General features: G+C 35.0%; 2 protein-coding genes across 2 annotated transcripts in view; one reads left to right on the plus strand and one right to left on the minus strand.

The window, feature by feature from the left end:
• Positions 1-24,099, plus strand: part of LOC133192211 (phospholipid scramblase 1-like) — an 89,701-nt gene that overhangs the window by 52,258 nt on the left and 13,344 nt on the right. The gene's annotated exons all lie outside the window — the stretch shown is intronic.
• LOC133192158 (inversin-A-like) lies at positions 742-23,789 on the minus strand. The gene is made up of 13 exons (XM_061328106.1): positions 23,686-23,789; positions 12,742-12,873; positions 10,466-10,596; positions 9,865-9,974; positions 8,816-8,876; positions 7,943-8,071; positions 7,146-7,330; positions 6,534-6,670; positions 3,006-3,439; positions 2,345-2,362; positions 1,768-2,020; positions 1,540-1,648; positions 742-1,364 (listed from the first exon to the last, which is right to left on the minus strand). Exons 1-13 carry the CDS (start codon positions 23,723-23,725, stop codon positions 911-913), a joined length of 2,193 nt encoding a protein of 730 aa, XP_061184090.1. The 5' UTR covers positions 23,726-23,789; the 3' UTR covers positions 742-910.

Raw genomic sequence — 24,099 nt, forward strand, 5'->3', positions numbered from 1 at the left:
GTGCAGGGGAGAAATCTTTGACAACAAATCTGACATCTTTAGAGGAACAGAGATTTTTTTACATAGGGAAATACATTGTACATGTATCTTAATATCTGAATTTTGAAAACAAAAGATACAAAAATTAAAAAAAAAATTGCACATAAATTGTTTAAAAAAAATCATGAGGATTAACAGACAAAATAATCAGCAGTGAAAGTTCAAGGTTTCAACTCCGATTGATGTATCAATCAAATTCTCAATGAGTAGAAGGAACTCAGTTTTTGATCCACTTGTAGGGAGGCCTCAGTTTTCGTAGTACATCACTGTCATAAAATCTAACATTAAAAATTAAGCAGATGTCCTCATTTTGTAATAGCTAGTCAGGAAAAAATAAATAATTCTGCACAGTGTCAGGAAGAATCAAGAAAAAATAAATAATTTGCACAGTGTTAAAAAGAATCAAGAAAAAATAAACAATTTGCACAGTGTTAAAAATGCAGTAAAATGTAAAGCAAACTGTTTTCATGCATTTGAATTGATACAGTGCCTGTAAACAATGAATGATTATGTTTTGCAATGTATGTCAAATTATGATAATGCAATAATGTGTGCATACAAATCAAAAAAGTGTGTTAGCAAGTACTAATATTAGTTATTGAAATGAACATTTCAAAATTATCATTTCCTTCAAATGATTAAGATATTTTTTAAATTTCCTTCAAATGATTAAGATATTTTTTAAAGTTTTTTCTTTGAATTTTCTTGCTTGAAATGATCTCAATGATTTGATTCACTTCAACCCATTTTTGATGCACACATTCCTGATTTTGATTTGTGTACCTTACACAGTTATCTCTCTTTGGAGGCATGAAACAGACTATGAAGTATATACGTGTATCAATGAAACAGACTATGAAGTTTATGTTTATCAATGAAGCAAACTATGAATTCTACGGTCCATTGTCCGTTTCTCCATTTTTGATATTTGTGGTGGACTTGGTGACCCCACTAATGACACAGGCTTGGGTGAACCATAATGAGTGGGTGTAATGGAAGTCAGTCTGACACTGACATCACTGCGAGCCGATCCTGGAGATATGGACGATAACCTTGACCTATGACCTGATGGAATGGAGCCTTGTGAGATAGACGATAGCCTTGACCTTTGACCAGAAGACACAGACAGGAAGTCAATGTGATCCATGCCCCCTTGTGTAGAGGAAGCTTGGGAGCTTCCTGAAAGACGACGTTCGTATGGGTCTCTTTGAATTGGCTGAACCTGTAACCATGGAGATGTGGCCTGATGAGGTGACTTTGTCTCTGATTTAAGTTGTCTGTGAAGGTGCTCTTGTGAAAGCTGTGGCACAGCAACTGACACTCCACTGAAAAAATAGGAGTATTCATATGTGTATGAGATCTCTAGAAAAGTTGATGTAGTGATTTAATTTGCAGAAAATTTATTTAAGTATAAAACAGGTGCATATTTGTGAAAAAATATACTTTTCTCCTGTTATATGTGTAAAAACAAAGCATACAACAGGAGAGGTTGATACTGACCTGTCGATTCGTCTGTATCCAGAATAAGGAGGAGAAGCATTTGGGGACGATACATCCTCTTCATCGTACAATATTTCAGGGGTCTGTACTATTGGAACTGGATGAGGGCCTGAAAATAAATACCAAGTTAATGTGATGTATTGTGATATATTATACGCTTATCCACTGGGTGTGAGTGGGATCTGAGCTGTTTTCAAACTCTTAACAGTTGTTTTTTTTGGCACTCACCAGGAGACTTGATCTGAGGCACTCGAAGAGGAGCTAGTTCCCTAGAGGATTTGTGAGGTGGAGGTGTTTTGGGGAGGTCCTGAGGGATTGGGGAGGGGGGTAGAGGTGACATCCTTGGACTCATCACAGGAGGAAGCAGGTTACTGGTTCCCATGCCAACACCAATATTCTGGTTGTCAAGGCGATTCTTGTCCTTGAGACCACTCCCAATGTGGAGGTCATAGTTTTCTTCAAATGTTGTTGTTGCTGAGGTCTGCAATATAAACAAAATATAATTATTTTAAAATCCAATTTTACATTCTTTTACCTTTTCTACCTGACCAATGAATCTTGAGAAATATAGGGGAAAATAACAACAACTTCAAAATTGACATAGAACATTACATCATCCATATTTATATTAATTTAGACAAAGATGAAGGCATAGTTTTTAAAGTGAGCTAGGAGATAAGACAAGGAGTTAGACGTATTTCAATACTCCTCCTCTCCATACAGAAACATGTTACATCTAAATGGAAGATTGACAAAAAAAAGTAACAACAGAGTTGATAAATATTAGGAAGAATAACTCTGTTACCTGTCTGTGTGAGCGTTTCTGTAAAAACAAACATTGTAAAACAGGTTGAGTTAGAGCAGAGCTATTTAGTTTGAAAGTTTCAAGTTTAGAATATTACACCAACAGAACATTTACAAAATAGTTAACAGTATTAATTCTCAGTTATTTGAAACAACAGAAAGCTTGTCTATTGTCAACAAGGAAAATTGGACTATTCTTAAATATATATTAGAATGTATGATCTTAATTATTAGAATCTATGAGCAGAGCAGAGCATCATGGGGGTGAAATTTCTTTATATACTGTAGAAGCACAAATTTTCGTGGGGATAAAATTCGTTGAAGTTTCATGGGCATTTAATTTTGTTGTTTCAAAAGTAACCCTATTCAATATACAGTCACATAAAAATTTCGTATGGGATTTAATTTCATTGATATTGTTTTAAACAACAAAATATAAAACGAAATTTAATCTCCAACGAATATTTCTGCTTTTACGGTATGTTAGTATTTCAGAACAGATCATGTAATAATGCACTGTCACCAGATGATATTTTAGTAATAATAATTAAAAACATCATTCTGGAAGAATGGTCAGATTTAACACTACTAGTATTAATCTCAAAGATTCTAAACCACATTCCCAAAGGGAAACAAATGCGATGACAGAGATGACCTCTGACCTTTTTTTGTCGCCTTGACCTGCTTTTCCTCTGTTTCAGCAATCCTTGGTCATCCTCTGCCTCATCAAATGTTGATAGGACAATTTTTGGCACTATGACACTAGTGGGGGTCACGGGTGATTTTATCTGGTTATCCAGGCTCTGCGACTTTGATGTGGGTCGAGATTCCTCTCTCCTGGCCAGTTCTTTCAGAGATCGCTCCGAGTTTGACATGGAGGTGGTTACGGATTGCTTGTCAAATGACCTCATTTCTATAGAGTCACTAGTAGCATCCGAGGTGGGGGTGGAGGAAATTTTCTTGTTTCTGGGTCGGAAGAGGTCTTTGAGTTTCCCAAATGGATTCCGATTGGAGTCAGACTTTTTGACTTTGGATCGTCTGTTTACAACATGACTGCCCTTGATTCCCATCTTCTCCTCCAATAGCCTTACACATTCTATCACCATGTGAAAAAGAGTTTTCATTATAAAAGTACAAATTGAAAAAAAAAATTAATTTAATGAAGCAAGTGATAAATCATCTGAAGGAGAAGTAATTCTGAAATACCTGTTAGAAAAATGTCTGAAACCAATTGCCTGATATTCCTGTAACTGTTATATAATGATATTTTCCAAGTCACAATAAATTTGATTTTTTTATGCCCTCATAATCAAAGATTCGGGGGCATATAGTTTTTGCCTTGTCCGTCCGTCTGTCTGTCTGTCTGTTTGACAGCAAAAACTTTAACCTTGCCCGTAACTTTTGATTGGTTGAAGCTATGGCTTTCATATTTCAGATGTGTATTTTGTGTGACAAGTTCTTTCTTTGGGTACCATCATATTTGACCTGTTGACCTTGACCTGGAGTTTGACCTACTTTTGCAAACTTTTTTGAGACTTTAACCTTGATCATAACTTTTGAACTGTTGGAGCTTGGGCTTTCAAACTTCACATGTGTATTCCTTATGACTAGACCTTTCTTTGGATACCAACATCTTTGACCCTATGATCTTGACCTTGGAGTTTGACCTACTGTTGAAAAAACTTTAACCTTACTTTGTGCTAGGTCTTTCACACTTTGCATGTGTACTCCTTGTGACAAGACCTTTCTTTGGATACCAACAACTTTGACCTTTTGACCTTGACCTTGGAGTTTGACCTACTTCAATTTTGAAAAATTTTAACTTTGGCCATAACTTTTGAACAGTTAGTGCTAGAGCTTTCATACTTCACATATGCCTACCTTGTGACAAGACCTTCCTTTAGATACCATCAACTTTGACCCTTTGACCTTGAGCTTGGAGTTTGACCTACTTTTGAAAAACCTTAATCTTGGCCAAAACCTTTGAACAGTTGGTGTTAGGGCTTTCATACTTCACATGTATATTCCTGTGACAAGACCTTTCTTTGGATACTAACAATATTGGTATTGACCTTGACCTTGGAGTTTGACCTATTTTTTTTTAAATTAAACCTTGGCCATTACATTTGAATGTTTGGTTCTAGGGCTTTCTTATATCACTTGTGACAAGACCTTCCCTTGGGCCCCATTTGACCTTGCCATTTTACTTACTTTGAGAAAAACCTTAACCTTCGCCATAACTTTTCAGTGGTTTGTACTATGGCTTTCATATTTCACAGGTATATTCCTCGAGACAAGACCTTTCTTTGGGTACCAACATTTTTGATTTCTTGACCTGGAGTTTGACTTGCATTTGAGAAACTTAACCCTTTGCTATAAGCTGCCATACGGGGGCATCAGTGTTTCACAAACACATCTTGTTTCCTTTTGTAATGGACATTCTATCTTCTAAAGTATGCAGTTAATTGATTCTTTACTGATGTATTTAAAATGTTACTCTTCAGCCAAAATAAGGGACCAGTTACAGTTGCTTAGTGATTAGGGCACCTGCTTTGAGACCGGATGGCCCTGGTTTGATTCTGAATCCCAGCACCGCAACCTAGCCATAAGTGTGATGCATAAATCAAAAGAACAAGGTTCACTTAGGGCCTTTTTTGGCCCTGTGAATTTCTGAAAACTCAAAACTGCTTAGTTTAAGGTGAAAATGCATTAAATTTTACTTGAACCCTTGGTGACTGCATATCTTTTAAAACTTATGTAATTTTCTCGCTAGTCCATGTATTATGACGTCATGAATTGTGTCATTATCCTCAAATCCTGAAAATTTCTTCAAAAATGGCCAAAATTTTAAGCTGTTTTTCAACCTCTGATCCAAAATGTCCAGTTACATAATGAAAGAACTGTTTCAGAAGATTATAATCCGTGTCTTATTTTGTAGATCGAGGGGTGGGGGCATATATTTTAATTCTTTCCTGAAGGTACTCAAATACACCAATTTTCTTCAAAACTCAAGAATATTGCAATTTCACAAAACCTGTTTTTCAATACCTGGACTCTCAGAGGAAACTTTTTTTATAAGAAATGAAAGTACTAAGTCACTACTTTATATTGATGTATAAAATGGGACATTGGGACCTGGTCGGTTAATTGGTGTGTGGGCAGGGCCATTTTATGGATAAAGTGAACCTAGCTCTTTGTGGCATTTTTTTACCTTAAGCTGGTATTTTATCACTATGAGTGAAAATCCTCAAGTGGGACATAAAAAGAAGAAAGCATAAATATTTTAATTAGATTTTTGTCACATTTTTAAATTTCTATTTTAGTCATTGTGCAGTTGACTCCACTAAATGAGCATTGATCGAGTGCTGATATAATATCTGCATTATCAATCATTGATATTTCACAATTATAGATGTTTGTTCTGAATGCTCTGATTACCTGCCTTTAATGTTTTTACTTTGATCACAATCCATCAAGATTTATTGTTAATTACTTGATGCACTTTCCAGGCTTTACAGAGACTTTTTTTACAAGATTTTTTAAGCCATTATCAATTATACACAAATTCATTATTACTGTGTTAACTGCAGCGTAAACTCCAATTTCCATAAATAATTTCTCGGACTGTCATTTTCATTAACACAAAAGAAATATACCTTACCGCATGTTTGATTACACTGTATACAAACAAGCATATACATGTATAAACAAAGTGGAGGTGATATTGAATGACAGACACAAATCTCTGCAAGGATCTCCCTTTATGGTTTTCTTGTCGTATTTATACATGTATATCCACAAATTTTTAAAGTTTATTAGTGTGTAGATAAATATCAAATCCCAATTATAGTCAATCTTATTTAAATCAAATTAAGTCAGGTGAACTTTAAATATTTTTTAAAACTTTGATTTAAATTCAGATAGATTGCTTCACTATCTTTTTTCCTCTCTTTTCAAAAAGGGACAGGGGCTTGGGGAGGGGGGGGGGGGGTTGAGGGCATAAAAGAGATGTTCAAATTTTGCTTTAAAAGAAGTTGAACTATTCATGGCAGTCTTTCATTTTGATCAATAAGGATACCACTTACATATTATATCAGGGTTTTCTCATATATGTCTGTGTCCTGTATTTCAGAGATAACCAATTTAATTATTAGCTTTACAAATCACCTATCCACAAGTAAATGAATCACCTTTGTGACCTGTCTTCCTGGCGTAGTCTAGTGGGGTCCCTCCTTCAATGTCTGTGGGGTTGGGTGTGACCCCCATATTCAGCAGTACATTGACACATTGATGGTGACCCATAGCTGCAGCCCAGTGAAGTGGTGTCCTAGAAAAGTTTTAAAATCACTGCTGTAAACAACAATATTTATGTGTGTTGTTGATTAAGTGTATGCATGGGGGTTATTTCCCCAGTATCAGAATTATGTATCATCAAATCTGAAAAAAAAACATGGATAAAAGTGTCGCTAAGCAGGGGATATTCGCACAAAATCTATTTCATCACATATCTAGCATAAATACCCCACACAATAAATTAAATTTTCCCATTTACAGTATTAATTGTTATAAATATATCTTGTTGGGATTGGATTTTTATTTTTGAATTTTATATTCTACTGCACTTTTATTCTCTCTCTTGCTCTGTGTTCACTTTTATTCTTTCTCTTGCTCTGTGTTCACTTTTATTCTCTCTCTTGCTCTGTGTTCACTTTTATTTTTTCTCTTGCTCTGTGTTCACTTTTATTCTCTCTCTTGTTCTGTGTTCACTTTTATTCTCTCTCTTGCTCTGTGTTCACTTTCACCTATCATCAGGATCCTCAGCTTCCAGATCAGCCCCCTCAACACTGACCAGTTCCCGTAGCAACAGGTAGTGACCGGCTGCTGCAGCATAGTGTATGGCATTCTTACTACTGTGGTCCAGCTGATTGACAAGTTTAGGTCCCTTACAGCATTGCAGCAGGAGATGGCAACACTCTACACTACCTTTCTGTTAAAGGAATTGAAAACTTGATTATATATTAACTACATGTACAGTCAAACTTTGTTATTTCTTATTTACATAACTCAATATGACCCGGAGAAAAAAATTGAGATTCATTAAGGTACATGTACATGTATTGAGGTTAAAATACATAACAAAAAATTGGTTGGGACCTCCCACTCACTTTGACATATGCAATCAAGACATTGATGTTTGAGATATACCAAAGTTTAACTATATTCAATTTAATTGTCTCACTAATTAAGTCTTTGAATCATGTATATCACATTTCACCTACAGTTTCAAAGGATGTTTACTTAGTGTTGTAGTAAAGTTGAGCCTGATCAAACTCTTATAGATTTAAAGAGGTTTATGATCAATTGCTGATATATCTTATATTATATCAGGTTTTTTAATCATTTGAAGTTCTTTTGATGTTGAGGACAATATTTGATTTACCTCAGCAGCTCAGTGCAGTATCTTTGTTGTATAGCATTTAAACTGACATGTGCCGCAGCCCAATAAAGTACCGGTAATGATTTTGTAGTTTAGGGTTAATGAAACTCAGTCTTTTCAATGAGTGACAGTGCTCTAGCTGTCTTTATGCTTAGTATTTACCTCGGCAGCCCAGTGTAGAGGTGTTTTTCCATCTATATCCTGACAATGCATGACTGCCCCACTCATCAGTAATAGTTGTAGGTGTTCTGGTCTGTTATGGAAGGCAGCCCAATGGAGAGCAGTCATTTTCTACAAAGTGATTAAACTCATCACTAACTGATTAGAATAAAACACTCTATAATCTTCAGAAAAGGACAAAGCTCACTGTCTAATCAGAAAAGAATATGACAAATTCAGCCGCTCTTAGAAAAAGACCTTCCCTTTTGTCCTCAAGACAAGACATGCTTTGTTTTACTCCAGGTAGGAAAAACATTGATGTTCTAAAAATCAGACATACCTTGTCAAAATAAGAACATCTTATGGTAATCAGCTCAGAATATTTACAAGTCTCATTGTTCTCCAAATAAGACAATTAAACGTCAATAAACACCATGGACCACAAAATGAAACAAATATTGTGATTCTCAGAATAATATAAAACCTCAACGTCCTTACAATAGGACTAACATCATTATCCTCAGAATAGGACAAATCTTGTCCACAGAATATATTTTTTTCTTCAGAATAAGTCAAACCTCATGGTTTACAAAATAGGACAAACCTCATGGTCCTTAGAGTATTAGTTTAACCTCATGGTTCACGGAATTATGAAGACAAACCCCATTGTCCTCAAAATTAGACACATCTCATGATTGACTGAAAATAAGGCAAACCTGATGAACTCCTCAGAATATTAAAAACCTCATTGTCCCCAGAATAAGATAAACCTTGTGGACAATCCTTATTATTCTCAATTTGTGGTCCTCAGAGTAAGAATGTACCTTACTGTCCCCAGAAAATGAGAATTCTCATTAACATTAGAGTACTACAAACCTCATTGTCTTCTCTGGCTACTTCTTCTTTAGATAAAGTCTGCAGTAAAGCACCAATTATTCTGCAACAATATGATAATAATGAATCAATCTCTAAAACAAAGTACATGTATATACCATATAATGAGTTATGAATGAATAAATTCCAGTGATTTTCCAGGTTCTTGGAATCAACCATATTTACAGAAATATCTTCAGTATAATCATTTGAATAGAAAAAGCAAATATTTTAGGTACAGAGTGTAAAATGTTACCTAAATTGGAGGATCTATTTGTTTGACTATTCTAGAATGAGTTTGAAAGATCTATGACTATGTCTGACCACTGTGATAGATATGTTGCTATACCCAACTAATGCAATAGATGCATGACTATTCTAGACTGAATTTGATAGATCTAAGACTACTGTAGATTCCTTAATTTTTGCGAGTACTTATTATCGCGAAATGACTCTTTAACGTTAAATTGCGAGAACAATAATTCGCGAGTGGACGGTTAATCGAGTGATTTTACATTGATTTCAGCACCATAAAAATAAAAGCGAGTAATTTTACTTCGGGAGTGGTGCTTCTCGTGTAATTACGCGATAATTAATTCCTCGCGTATATTTAGGAATCTACAGTATGTCTGACCACTGTGTTAGATATGTTGCTATACCTAACTATTACAATAGATGCATGGCTATTCTAGACTGAATTTGATGGATCTATGACTATATCTGACCACTGTGTTAGATATGTTGCTATACCTAATTATTACAATAGATGCATGGCTATTCTAGACTGAATTTGATGGATCTATGACTATGTCTGACCACTGTGTTAGATATGTTGCTATACCTAATTATTACAATAGATGCATGGCTATTCTAGACTGAATTTGATGGATCTTTGACTATGTCTGACCACTATGTTAGATATGTTGCTATACCTAATTATTACAATAGATGCATGGCTATTCTAGACTGAATTTGAAAGATCTATGACTATGTCTGACCACTGTGATAGATATGTTGCTATACCTGACGTTTGTAGTAAACTTTAACCATACCTGACATCTTTGTCGTAGGTAGATGCATGTAGAGGTGTCCTCCCAGATTTCTCAGCTATGCTCTGTTTTGCACCTTTTCTAAGCAAGTATATCACTCCTTCAAACCAACCCTGAAACATACCATTATAATGCAAACCAGTCCAATGAAAGAAGCATAACATTAATTAATTGCAACCTTCAAAACAGGTGGCAATTTCCTTGATGACAACATTAAAAATGTAAAATATTTGAACTCTACAGTCACTAAATTGGTAATTGGTTGGGATTCTTTGCTTGTTATGTAGCTATGCAGTTGTGCAAAACTGACATAGTAAGTAACTATGGTTACTGACTCAGAAATTACTTATACCAAATGTTTAGTTATCAAGTTATGATTACTGATGTTTACTGATTTAGTGTGTATCTATTCATTGTTTGACTTAAGTGTGTAGCTAGAGTTATGACTGGAGCTATGATGTTTATTCTCTTGGTGTGCAAGTTTGTTGCAGACATTGAAAAGTGTGAAGCTATCAGGTTACTGCCATGGTGTGTAGCTATGGTTACTGCCATGGTGGGTAACTATGGTTACTGATTTAATTCATGTGAAGATGAAGATACTGACTTCATATGTTGCCCGGGCCAGTGGAGTCCTTCCCTGACAGTCCTGAGTGTTTATATTTCCTCCCATCTTGATGATTTGCTTCACAGCTTCCAACTGTTTGGATTTTACAGCACACCCCAAGGGAGTTAAGCCTGTAAATTATACATGGAACAAAGAGAATGGTTATTTAAGGGAGGAAATATTTCATTTAATGTAGTATTGCAAAGTACATGTATGTCTTACTGGAAAAAAATACTTTGCAGTAAAAATTATACAAAATTATTTAATATCAAATCAAGAAACCAAATTTTGCTTTATCACTGTCCTTGAAAGATGAAATTTCACCTTAAACTTTGAAATCACATGATAATCTAGGCTTTTAATTGTCATAGAAACAACTTCAACAGCTGCCTCTAAAGACAGCTTTGTTTTTCATGAGGGAAATCTTCAGATAGTGTATTGATTTTTCACCAGGAAATTGTTCATAATGAAAGTATTACCATTAAAATCCCCAGGTTATTTTTGTATGATTTGCTCAGTGAGATCAGATAAAGACATAAAATCTAATATCACACCCTTACTCCAATTAAGAAAAGTAAGATTGCACAATGTTGAATAAGACACTGAATAAGTTCTCATTTCAATCTCACAGGCTTAGCCTTCTGTGCTCGCTGAACTATGTACACAAGTCTTTGTATAAACTGCTCAGAGTGAGATTAGCTGATGATAGTTGATCTCAGACCTCACCCCTACTCAGAAAAGGATAAGTAAAAGAGTAAGATACTGAATTTTTTCTCAGTCCTGTCTGTGCTTGTTTATTTTTAACATATATATACACAAAGTTAAGTCTCTCAAGGTTTTTAAATAGACGTCAGCTGAATCTCATATAAAAAATGTGCCCCTTTACACCATATAGTATTACAAACTTCCTGATGAATAATCCTTTCAGAAATGTACATGTTAGACTAAATATTTTATTCATACTGTAAAATTACCATTTTTCATGGGGGGTTTAATTTTCATTGTTTTCATGGTATGAAGAAACCCATGAATTAATGTCTTCCACGAAATATAAAATTTCAAATGTATAACAACTCTACACTTTGTCAAACACAAAATCAAATCCTTTTTTCCTCAAACCATAAAAATTTGACACCCTTGAAAATAATGTGATTTTACAGTACTGTATATAACTGCAAAGAGCTTTCTATTTTTCATGTTTAGATACTAATATTTGCTCTGTGTTAATTAACTTTCATGATTATCACTTTTTAGCTAACTTAAATGAAGTTAAGATGACCCTATGCTACATCCCTAACTTTGGCATCCTTAAGATCCCAGTTTTACTGTAGATCACAAAATTTTTGCGATACCTTTTTTTCGCGAGGCACTCCTGTACTCTTTATTAGTGAGACAAAATTTTCACAAATTGTGGTTACTACGCTATATAATCTTAAGGAATACTAATATATGCAAGAAAGACTGTCTCACGTAATTACACGAAAAAAAAAGTTCTCGCGAATAAAAAGTTATTTACAGTATAATTTTTGTTGTGGGCTAACTGCTCATTATAATCAAGCAAACAATTTGCTTGCTAGATATACATGTGTAAGGAAGATTTTCAAAGAGATGTAATGTGTCCTTTCAATATATGAACAATATACAGTAAAATCTGGACATCACTGACTCCATGCAAATTTGCTAGATAAGACAACATTCCAGATGAGGCAACATTTTAAACAACTTTCCAGATGAGGCAACATTTTAAACAACTACATTTACTGAAAGAGGCTGAAAGTTTTCATCATGATAGGCAAGATTTTGGAATTTAAACAAGTTTTACTGTAAATTGGTTCTGGCCCCCAGACTGAGGACTGAATCATGACTGCCAGGGGCCATGAATTTTATAATTTTGGGAGAGGGCTACATGTTTTAAATACATGTAATAATTATGCAAGAACTGTAGATGTTCAAAAGTTTATGACTGAAGGACATTGGATGACACATGATGATGAATATGCAAAAATGATGAAAGCAATATGTCATCAGAGGTTAATTATGTTTCTTGGATTTCACCATATTTGAATAATATGGTGCATCTCTCTTTGCAATGCTAAGTGACTGGTCATTAAAAACTGCTATAGCCAGAGAACCAAATTTTGTATTATAGACTTGTTTACTTATCTCCCTTTGCAGTGTTACTGTAATTTCCATTGCTGTTCTTTAGAACCATTCATAGGGTTATATTTACATGTATACTTAAGGTGGATGATCTCTCATTGCAGTGCTAAACTTACCTTCACTGTCCTCTAGCTCCAGAGAGCTGGGGTCCCGTTTAATGGCCTTAACGAGAGCAATTATCTCCCCTTTGGATGCTGCCCTGTGAGCGGGGAGCTGTGAATCAGTCTCTACATCAGGATCAGATCCCTCTGTAACAAAGAGTGAAAAATTTATAAAGGGAGAATAATGCTTGAATCTTTTTTCATGATGATTATAATCTCAAATAGGGAAATGTTGTTGTATATATATAATTTTAAAGAATTCCCCAGTGAGTAAGTATTTTTCAAAAGGAATATATTGCCAGGTTGGGACCAGTTGTGCATCACTTCAAGGCCATAATTTTAAAATGAGTCACTTCATGTCCAAGCTCTATAGGTCAATAGTCAGAAATGAAATGACCACTTTGATAAGATGAGGGTAATTTTTAACAGCAGGAAGATGCATTTAAAAGAAACAAGCAACCATATAGTGTAGGGGGCCTGGGATACTCATCTTTTATAAGTTTATCCCACAAGGGAGACAATCTGATCTGATTTTAGAAGTCAATACCTTGTAGGGAACAATTAACAGTTCTGTGAACAGATAAATAAAGAGAAAATATGGTTTCCTTACCTGAAAAGGACACCCAATCAACAGACAGATTTTTGTCTGGTGACAGAGGATTATGGGATGCTTTGCGTAAAATTTTGTCACCCCGTTTAGAATTGCCATGTTCCAAAGTAACAAGATTCATACAGAGAGTATCCGCCATATCATTTTCTAGAAGTTCAAGCACTTTTCTAGAATCCATTAAAGGTTTAATTTATAATTTATATTCCATCATTCACTTCAGGTAAATTAATTATCATTCACAATTAAGGTTATGAATGTCCTGTTTGAATTTTCAGGTTGTATTCCCCTTCATCCATTTGTATTGATCTTTAGTCACAGATTATCTTTTGACACAACAAAGCTGTCAATCTTCCCATCAAAACAAAAACAAAAAAAGAACAAAAAAAAAACAAAATGAAAATTAATGGGGAAAAAAGCAAGGGAGAGCACTGACGACTTGTCAAATCTCACTTCAATAGATCACATTCAAGGTCCAACAATCTGGACAAATATGTTGCATTCATAAAATATGGAAAATAAAATATTCATCCCAAAACAATATGATCTTCCAACTTCTACAGAGTCTCAGGAAATTCATGGAAAGTGAGAGATGGACCATTATGTTTACAAATATGGCAGGATTACAAAACAGACATAAACTTTGGATTAGAGCAATTAAAGCCCTGTGTAATAGAAGGGTGGGTTTGTAGTTCAGGAGAGGATAAAATGAACATTAAATCCTAATTCTACTGTGCTGTTGGTTAACACAGAGATTAATATGTACAGTTCACATAATACGATTATAACAGGGATAGATTAAGAACACTTTCAGAACTTGGATTGACTTAATTGGCTAAACCTGATGTAACACTCAACTACATGGTTGATTTTTCTGGATGGAGTGTTGACGTTTTATTGTTGTATGTTGTGACCTGCTTTTAAATTTCTATAGGAAGGATGTATCACATTTATTCTTTAACCAGGACACCTTTTAAATTTCTTTCAAAAAAAGGACACCTACAATAATGGATCAGGTTTAATGCATGATTAGACAAAGAATTAAAAAAGAATAACACTTTGTTAACAATCAGATTTTTTTTTACAGTTGTGGTTTTTATGCAAACTTTTCATAAATGACTTTATGTTTCCCAAGGTCCAATCAGAAACTTGAAAGAAAATTCTTACGTCAATTTCATGCAGCTGCTGAAGCTCTTCTTAATTTGTTTTATTGTATAACTGTAATTTTCCACATTTGTCAGATATTCAAAAACTTGGTCCATTTAATAAGAACATATATATGGATTTTATTTGAAGATAATTTTTAATGGATTTAGGATTTGAGAATACAATTGAACCTCATTTTCTCAAACTAACCATGGGACTGAGAAAAAAACTTTGAGATATCTGAGGATTGAGTTTAAGGATGTATTCTGCTGTCAGATAACTTGTATTTACCTTTTCACTTTTGGCATTTTAATTTGATGTATTCATTATTTGAAACAAAATATAAGAAGTACAAAAAATGAGTTAGTGAGCATATTTTTTTATATACCCCCGGTACAAGCTTTAAGGCATTGAAAATATGGCTGGAACCCAGATTTCTTGGGATTTTTCATAGACAATGAATAGAAAATTCTTTCTCTGAAAACTGATGATCTGGAATTTAACTTTTATTAATATTATTTTAGAAGATTATCAAAACCATAAAGATGCAAAATGCAAATTAGTTAATGGGGGCAAAACATTTATGCATATTTTGATGAATAAAACCAAAGTAGTTCTGTAAAAATGGCTGACACCTCAGCATAATCAGCCGAGTACATCCTTAAATATATAAAGAAGAAGTATGTGGCTGAGAGACTTTCAACTCACTATGACATATCATGGCCGTAGGAACCAGAGGGGGGCACACCCCCCCCCCCCCCAATAATTTTGCCGGTATAGATAAGTATAGAAAATATAGCTACTACCTAGCTTGTGCCCCCTCAATAAAAACGTCTGATGACCTTTTTTTTTTGCTTGTCAAGGGATTTTTGTTAGGTGATAGTGCCCCCCAACTGAAAATGTATGACTGTGCCCCCCCCCCCAACTTAAATTGCTGATATATAGATAAGTATAGAAAATATAGCTAATACCTAGCTTGAACCCCCTCAATAAAAACGTCTGATGACCTTTTTTTTCTTGTCAAGGAATTTTTGGTAGTTGATAGTGCCCCCCCCCCCCAACTGAAAATGAATGGCTGTTGTGCCCCCCCCCCCCCCCCAAACTGAAATTGCTTCCTACAGGCCTGCATATCTATGGTGTTCTATTAATATTGATGCCAAAGTTCATTTGTGTACAAATATACATAATGAATCTCTAAAAATTTATCAGTTAATCATAATGAACCATTTAGCTTCAAAATGAGTTTTTCAAATGAAATATTTGAAAAAGGGGGTGGGGAAATCTTTTATTTCCCCCTTCTCTTTTAAAGATAGAAGACATTATCTGAGTAGGTTAAGTTGAGTGCTGAGTGGACTCACGTCTGGGGTGGTATTTCCTGTGTACAGCTGACATATGCCCCTGATTATCAAAGAACACTGAAATCTACCATCATCAAGTCCATATATAGTTATTTGTGTGAATTTTTCCTTTTAAATTCTCCTCAGATCAAAACATCACTCTCCATTGTTATTGTCCATGGACATCAAGTTCAAAGAAAATTATTTAAACAACTAATCATGGTCCATCATAAGACTATTTTCAAAACTTCAAACCATCTGAGATAAACTTCCCTGTTGTGAAATGCAGAGTAACTTGATATTTTTATGTCACAGTCCTGCATTTGATCAATGTTCTAAATCTGATCAATGCAACTTCATTGAAATGATAATTGAGTTTTCTTAATGAAGGATTAAAAGTCTGCTTTACTCCAGTGCCATATAGATTTTTAAATACTTATTCTCTAAGCAGGAACATTGTCAACTGCTGACCCAGAACAATTTGTTTGTCTACTGGATCTGTCTCTCAGATTGCTATTTAAAAAACTCCAATAAATTATGGATGAAGGCCATTTATAGGAACAAGCTTTAGCAATATGACAGAACCCTTTTTATATTAAATTGTCAGAAGAGTATTTAGAAATGGCCATTGTGTAAATAATCATATGACCTGTACGTATATTGATTTACGAACGGTCTCTATTAATTGATTTCAATAAATCATGACAGTTTTATTTATAAATGGTGTGCAATATTTGCATGACTTCTCGAGGCTATGAGAAATGTACATTCAGTTGCTTTCAACAAACTTTTGAACAAACATTGAATTTACATTAAGTTCATGCAACCATATGTAGCTAGATTGTAATATGGGCAAAATAATGATTTTTGATTCAAAAAATCTGATTATTAATCATATGATTGTTAAAATTCATTTCATTTCTATTGTCTATAGCATATTAGTTTCTGCCCCACCCCCACCCCATTCCTCCTGAAAAACAAATATTAAATAAACAAAAACAAGTAGCAACATAGAGACACACCAATGGAATTGATTAGAAGAAACTACATTGTTTAGTTATTGTTTAAAATAATAATTTACTGCACAGTTTGTACAGTATTTTGATGGTCAGACAAACTTTTACAAACAATACTTATTGATTAACTTTCATAGTTCATCAAAATTTAACAGCAATACTAAAACAAACAGGTGTCAATGAACTTAAGTTAATGCAAATGATTTAGCTCTCTCCAAACTCTGTATATATATATATATGTGCTCATTGATTTGTATTGTCTGAAAATTTGATTAAGTTAACATGAAACTTCTTATAATACAGGAGTCAGTACCTATCAATGATATAGCAGATATAACAAGAGACAGTACTTGCTGATGTAATAAAAATGACAGCACCTACTGATGTAATAAGAGACAGTACTTACTGATGTAATGAAAGTGACAGCACCTAGTGATGTAACAAGAAACAGTACTTACTGATGTAATAAGAGACAGCACCTACTGATGTAACAAGAGACAGTACTTACTGATGTAACAAAAGTGACAGCACCTACTGATGTAATAAAGAGACAGTACTGACTGATGTAATAAGAGACAGCACCTACTGATGTAATAAGAGAGAGTACTAACTGATGTAATAAAAGTGACAGCACCTACTGATGTAACAAGAGACAGTACTTACTGATGTAATAAAAGTGACAGCATCTACTGATATAACAAGAGAGAGTACTTACTGATGTAATAAACATGACAGCACCTACTGATGTAACAGGAGACATACTAATTGATGTAATAAAAGTGACAGCATCTACTGATATAACAAGAGAGAGTACTTACTGATGTAATAAAAGTGACAGCACCTACTGATGTAACAGGAGACAATGCTTACTGATGTAATAAAAGTGACAGCACCTACAGATGTAACAAGAGACAGTACTTACTGATGTAATAAGAGACAGCACCTACTGATGTGACAAGAGACAGTACTTACTAATGTAATAAAAGTGACAGCACTTACTGATGTAACAGGAGACAGTACTAACTGATGTAATAAAAGAGACAGCACCTACTGATGTAACAAGAGACGGTACTTACTGATGTTATAAAAGTGACAGCACCCTTCTGATGTAACAGGAGACAGTACTAACTGATGTAATAAAAGAGACAGCACCTACTGATATAACAAGAGACAGTACTTACTGATGTAATAAACATGACAGCAGCTACTGGAGACTGTACTTACTGATGTAATAAAAGTGACAGTACCTTCTGATCTAACAGGAGACAGTACTTACTGATGTAATAAAAGAGACAGCACCTACTGATGTAACAGGAGACATTACTTACTAATGTAATAAAAGTGACAACACATACAGATGTAACAAGAGACAGTACTTACTGATGTAATAAGAGACAGCACCTACTGATGTAATAAGAGACAGTACTTACTGATGTAATGAAAGTGAAAGCACCTACAAATATAACAAGAGACCGTACTTACTGATGTAACAAGAGACAGCACCTACTGATGTAACAGGAAAGAGTACTAACTGATGGAATAAAAGAGACAGCACCTACTGATGTAACAAGAGACAGTATACTTACTGATGTAATAAAAGTGACAGCACTTACTGATGTAACAGGAGACAGTACTAACTGATGTAATAAAAGAGACAGCACCTACTGATGTAACAAGAGACAGTACTTACTGATGTTATAAAAGTGACAGCACCCTTCTGATGTAACAGGAGACAGTACTTACTGATGTAATAAAAGAGACAGCACCTACTGATATAACAAGAGACAGTACTTACTGATGTAATAAACATGACAGCAGCTACTGGGGACAGTACTTACTGATGTAATAAAAGTGACAGTACCTACTGATCTAACAGGGGACAGTACTTACTGATGTAATAAAAGAGACAGCACCTACTGATGTAACAGGAGACATTACTTACTAATGTAATAAAAGTGACAACACCTACAGATGTAACAAGAGACAGTACTTACTGATGTAATAAGAGACAGCACCTACTGATGTAATAAGAGACAGTACTTACTGATGTAATGAAAGTGACAGCACCTACAGATGTAACAAGAGACAGTACTTACTGATGTAATAAGAGACAGCACCTACTGATGTAACAGGAGAGAGTACTAACTGATGGAATAAAAGAGACAGCACCTACTGATGTAACAAGAGACAGTATACTTACTGATGTAATAAAAGTGACAGCACCTACTGATGTAACAGGAGACAATGCTTACTGATGTAATAATAGTGACAACACCTACAGATGTAACAAGAGACAGTACTTACTGATGTAATAAGAGACAGCACCTACTGATGTAATAAGAGACAGTACTTACTGATGTAATGAAAGTGACAGCACCTAGTGATGTAACAAGAAACAGTACTTACTGATGTAATAAGATACAGCACCTACTGATATAATAAGAGACAACACCTACTGATGTAACAAAAGTGACAGCACCTACTGATGTAATAAAGAGACAATACCTATTGATGACATAAGAGACAGTACCTATTGTTGACATGTGAGACAGTACCTATTGATGTAATAAGGGAAGTGCTTACTGCTAAAATAGCAGAAATTGCTAGCTGTAATTAGATACTGTACTTACTACAAAAAGATGAGCTAATGACCAGTTTATGTAATAAAAGACGGTTCCTACTGTTATAACAATAGACGATGCCTACTATTTTAATAAGAGAGAGTATATACTGCTATAATAAGAAACAGTCCCTACTGCTTTGATTAAAGATAGTACCAGTTAATGTTAAAGAAGACAGTATCTACTGCTATAATGAGGGACAGTACCAACAAATGTAACAAGAGATAGACCCTACTGCTACCGAACTTCTACTAGTTTGTGGACCTTCTGATCACCCCTCATATGCACTGTTAAAATTAAAGACAGCACCAGCTGGTGTTATGGGAAATGGAACTTACTGGTATTATAATATGAGAGAGTATCAGCTGATATCATGAGAGAGTGTCTACTTATATAATATGAAACAGTTCCCATTGATAATAAGAGAGGGTACCTACTTATGAATAAAGGAACAATAACTACCAATATAATAAGAAACAGTAACTACTGCTATAATGAGAGACAGCACCAAGTAATGTAACAAGAGCCAGCACCAGGTAATGTAATAAGAGACAGCACCAGGAAATGTAATAAGAGACAGTACCTTGTAATGTAATAAGAGACAACACCAGGTAATGTAATAAGAGAGAGCACCAGGTAATGTAATAAGGGACAGCACCAGGTAATGTAATAAAAGACAGCACCAGGTAATGAAATGAGAGACAGCACCAGGAAATGTAACAAAAACAGCACCAAACATGGTAACAAGACACAGCACCAGATAATGTAATAAGGGACAGCACCAGGTAATATAATGAGAGACAGCACCAGGAAATGTAACAAAAGACAGCACCAAGCATGGTAACAAGAGACAGCACCAGGTAATGTAATAAGGGACAGCACCAGGTAATGCAATAAGAGACAGCACCAGGAAATGTAATGAGAGACAGCACCAGGTAATGTAATAAAAGACAGTACCAGGTAATGTAATAAGGAGAACACCAGGTAACAATGTTATAGGAGATGGCAAACACATATTGATAATATAGGAGATGACAAACATCTGGTGATTTTATAGGAGATGACAGACTCCTGGTGTTGTTATGTTATTGGAGATGACAAACACCTAGTGATGTTAAAGAAGATAACAAACACCAAGTGATGTTATAGGAGATGACAAATGCCTATCACTGTTATAGGAGATGACAAACACCTAGTGATATTATAGGAGATTACAAACACCTAGTGATGATATAGGAGATGACAAACACCTAGTGATATTATAGGAGATTACAAACACCTAGTGATGATATAGGAGATGACAGACTCCTGGTGTTGTTATAGGAGATGACAAACACCTAGTGTTGTTATGGGAGATGACAAACACCTGGTGATGTTATAGGACAAACACCTAGTGATGTTATAGGAGATGACAAACACCTAGTGATGTTATAGGAGATGAGAAACACCTAGTGTTGTTATAGGAGATGACAAACACCTGGTGATGTTATAGGAGATGACAAACACCCAGTGTTGTTATAGGACAAACACCTAGTGATGTTATAGGAGATGACAGACACCTAGTGATGTTATAGGAGATGACAAACACCTTGTGATGTTGTAGGAGATGACAAACACCTAGTGATGTTATAGGAGATGACTAACACACACTGATGTTATAGGAGATGACAAACACCTAGTGATGTTATAGGACAAACACCTAGTGATGTTATAGGAGATGACAAACACCTAGTATTGTTATAGGAGATGACAAATGCCTATTGCTGTTATAGGAGATGACTAACACACAGTAATGTTATTAGAGATGACAAATGCCTAGTGATGTTATAGGAGATGACAAACACCTTGTGATGTTATGGGAGATAACAAACACCAAGTGATGTTATAGGAGATGACAAATGCCTATTGCTGTTATAGGAGATGTCAAACACCTAGTGATGATATAGGAGATGACAAACTCTTAGTGATGATAAAGGAGATGACAGACTCCTGGTGTTGTTATAGGAGATGACAAACACCTAGTGTTGTTACAGGAGATGACAAACACCTAGTGATGTTATAGGAGATGTCAAACACCTAGTGGTGTTATAGGAGATGACAAAGACCTGGTGATGTTTTAGAAGATGACAAACACCTATTAAGGTATTAGAGAAGTCAAATATGTACCGATGTTTATACAGGAGACAAGTACCTACTTATATAATAGAGACAACAAGCACCCATTAATGGCAAGGTAGAAGGAGGCAACAACCACCTAGCTTCATTAAGTTAAACAAATACTGGATCTTTGTTAAAGCTATACTCCTGAAAGGACAGTTTACTTTTCAAGATACAAAAGTAAAACTCTTCATTTATAGAACCTTGTTGTGAAGCTTTATTTATTACAGTGGGGATATCTGACAAAGTGGAGGGCAAATGGAGAAAGGAGTTTGTTCAAAGAAAAATTAAAGCTGAAAGCAAATACTGAAGTTCTAAATTACTTTTGTTAAATGTTTATCTTTCAAACATAAACAGCAAAGTCAAGTATTGGACAAAAAATAAAGGGGATGGCATAGCTGTACAATATGAAATTATAAGGATTTTTCCAAGGGGGGGGGGGGTGTTTGGAAGTCATCCCGGCCAGTACTTATAATTATTCACACCTATGTTTACCTCTGGGCTCTAACATGACAGAGATGATCAGCCCGATTATTACTAATAAAAATAATCAGGTCCAATGTGATTTTAGAAGAATCTTTCTATTTGGTAAGATTATGTAGAATTTATTAAGTTCCAATATGTGGCAAATATGTGGCAAAGGATAGAGGAAGATGGAGACAGCTTGTTGAAGCCTTATTTCCCATAGGGGACGAAGACGAAGAAGTAAGTAAGATCCAATGATTACTGATCCTCAATGGATATCGACTTTTAATTTTTTTTCCGTGGGGGGGGGGGGGGGGAGGGGGGTTGTTTATTATTTATTTATTTATGATTTATTCATTATTTTGTGAACGATGTCATATACTTTAATAAAAAGAACTCCTCTGCGCCGCCATTTCTCTGACTGCCCCTTGTGAGTAATTAAACTATTAATTTTGTGGCCTTTTGTACCCCCCCCCCCCCCAAACAGAGACATGCCTGGTCTGGCATTAGCAGATGTTGACACCTCATTAGATTAAAAATCTTTTAATCATTAAATCGTCTGCCTATTGCACTAATATGTTAACTACTGAACGTGTGATGATTGTAAGTTTTAATTCGTTTTGTTTTAATATTGAAAACCAAAGCTTCTTTTGAAATTTTTTTTTTTTCAAATTATGAAAATAAAAGTTTTGTCGGAAAGTGGAAAACTTACCCATTTTAAGTAACACTAAACATTATTGTTCCCGCGGGATAACGGTGTCTGTAGATCCCTATATACTTTTACATATATTTCTGCTAGTCACTTCCATGGTATATGGGGAATGACAAAACATAAGAATTCTATTGTCTTGGATGAGCCTCGATTTACGAGTTCTTTATTACAATTACCGGCCCCTGATCTTACAATAAAGAACTGATCCCCTCTATGTCTCAGTTGTGTACCATTTCATATTAAAGTTTACAGTAGAGTTTCGATAAGATCTATCTGATATCAAATATCGCGACCAATGCCAGTTTATCATTATATAAGTTATTAACACACGGTAGATCAGAGTCTGGGTGTTTAATAGTTGGTTTATATCTGTGATTATCGGCATCTTAACGCTAGAACTCAATTAATTTGTCTCCAACATAATTTCCGCTGCCTCCTTTATTGTAGTTTGACGTAAAAACAATCAAAATTTATATTTCTCTTGCTATCCCAAGATTAAACCCCAGCAGCACTTCGAACGCGCGGATAACTGAACGCGACTGCATTTATTTGCTTATTTTCATGCTACTCTTTATTCTACCTTATTAAGTAATCTTAAAACATTCTTAATTTTATATAATTAAGAGTAAATATTGTGGTTTATTGTTTCCATTCTCTCTTGGAAATGATTTATTTTTAAGCACAACAAATTCTCGGCGTGCTTGCGACATCTGTTAAGTTTAGCTATATCTTTTTACTTGAAATGTGAAAAAAAAATCTTGATTGGGAAACCCTAATAGAATAATCCTTACAATCACTGCATATTTATATAGCTGATTAGCCGTTGACTGTTCCCCGGGGACCACAAGTCAATATACATCCCTCATCAGTTACATTGAAATATACGAAAAATGCTCACCGCCAATGTTATCCAAGTAGGTGTCGGAATCAAAATCCATTTCATGTTTCCAAACAGTTAAGGCAAGAATCGGGGTAGATTTCCTAACAACATCCACCTTAAAATCGATATGTTCAGTTATGACCTGCCTATATACTCTGATGCATGAGCGCTTCTCTATTTTAACACTGGACTTTCAGCTTTCTCCCTCGGTTAAAACATTGTCCCAGAGTGTTTTATAAAATATCTTTGTCTTTACACGAGGACTAATTTTGCTTAATTGATTTATCGATAAAACTGCTGTTTTGGATAGCAACACGCGATTATAACGGGTATCATTACAGATATCGGGAAACTCCACGCCATCTTAGCTATGAGGATATTAAAATGTTTATATGAGAGCAACGGGGGGGGGGGGGGGGGGGGTGAGGGCTG

The sequence above is a fragment of the Saccostrea echinata genome, unplaced genomic scaffold (assembly GCF_033153115.1).
Source record: "Saccostrea echinata isolate AGI-Se365-2 ecotype Australia unplaced genomic scaffold, CSIRO_AGI_Sech_v1 ptg000001l, whole genome shotgun sequence".
Lineage (NCBI taxonomy): Eukaryota > Metazoa > Mollusca > Bivalvia > Ostreida > Ostreidae > Saccostrea > Saccostrea echinata.

Coding starts and splice junctions, on each gene's coding strand:
- LOC133192158 (XM_061328106.1), bottom strand. CDS start 23,725: ATGGATTTTGATTCCGACACCTACTTGGATAACATTGGCG. Junction 8,072..8,815: donor TAGCCAGAGAAGACAATGAG/GTTTGTAGTACT, acceptor ATCACTTTGTAG/AAAATGACTGCTCTCCATTG. Junction 7,331..7,942: donor CTCTACACTGGGCTGCCGAG/GTAAATACTAAG, acceptor TTCCTTTAACAG/AAAGGTAGTGTAGAGTGTTG.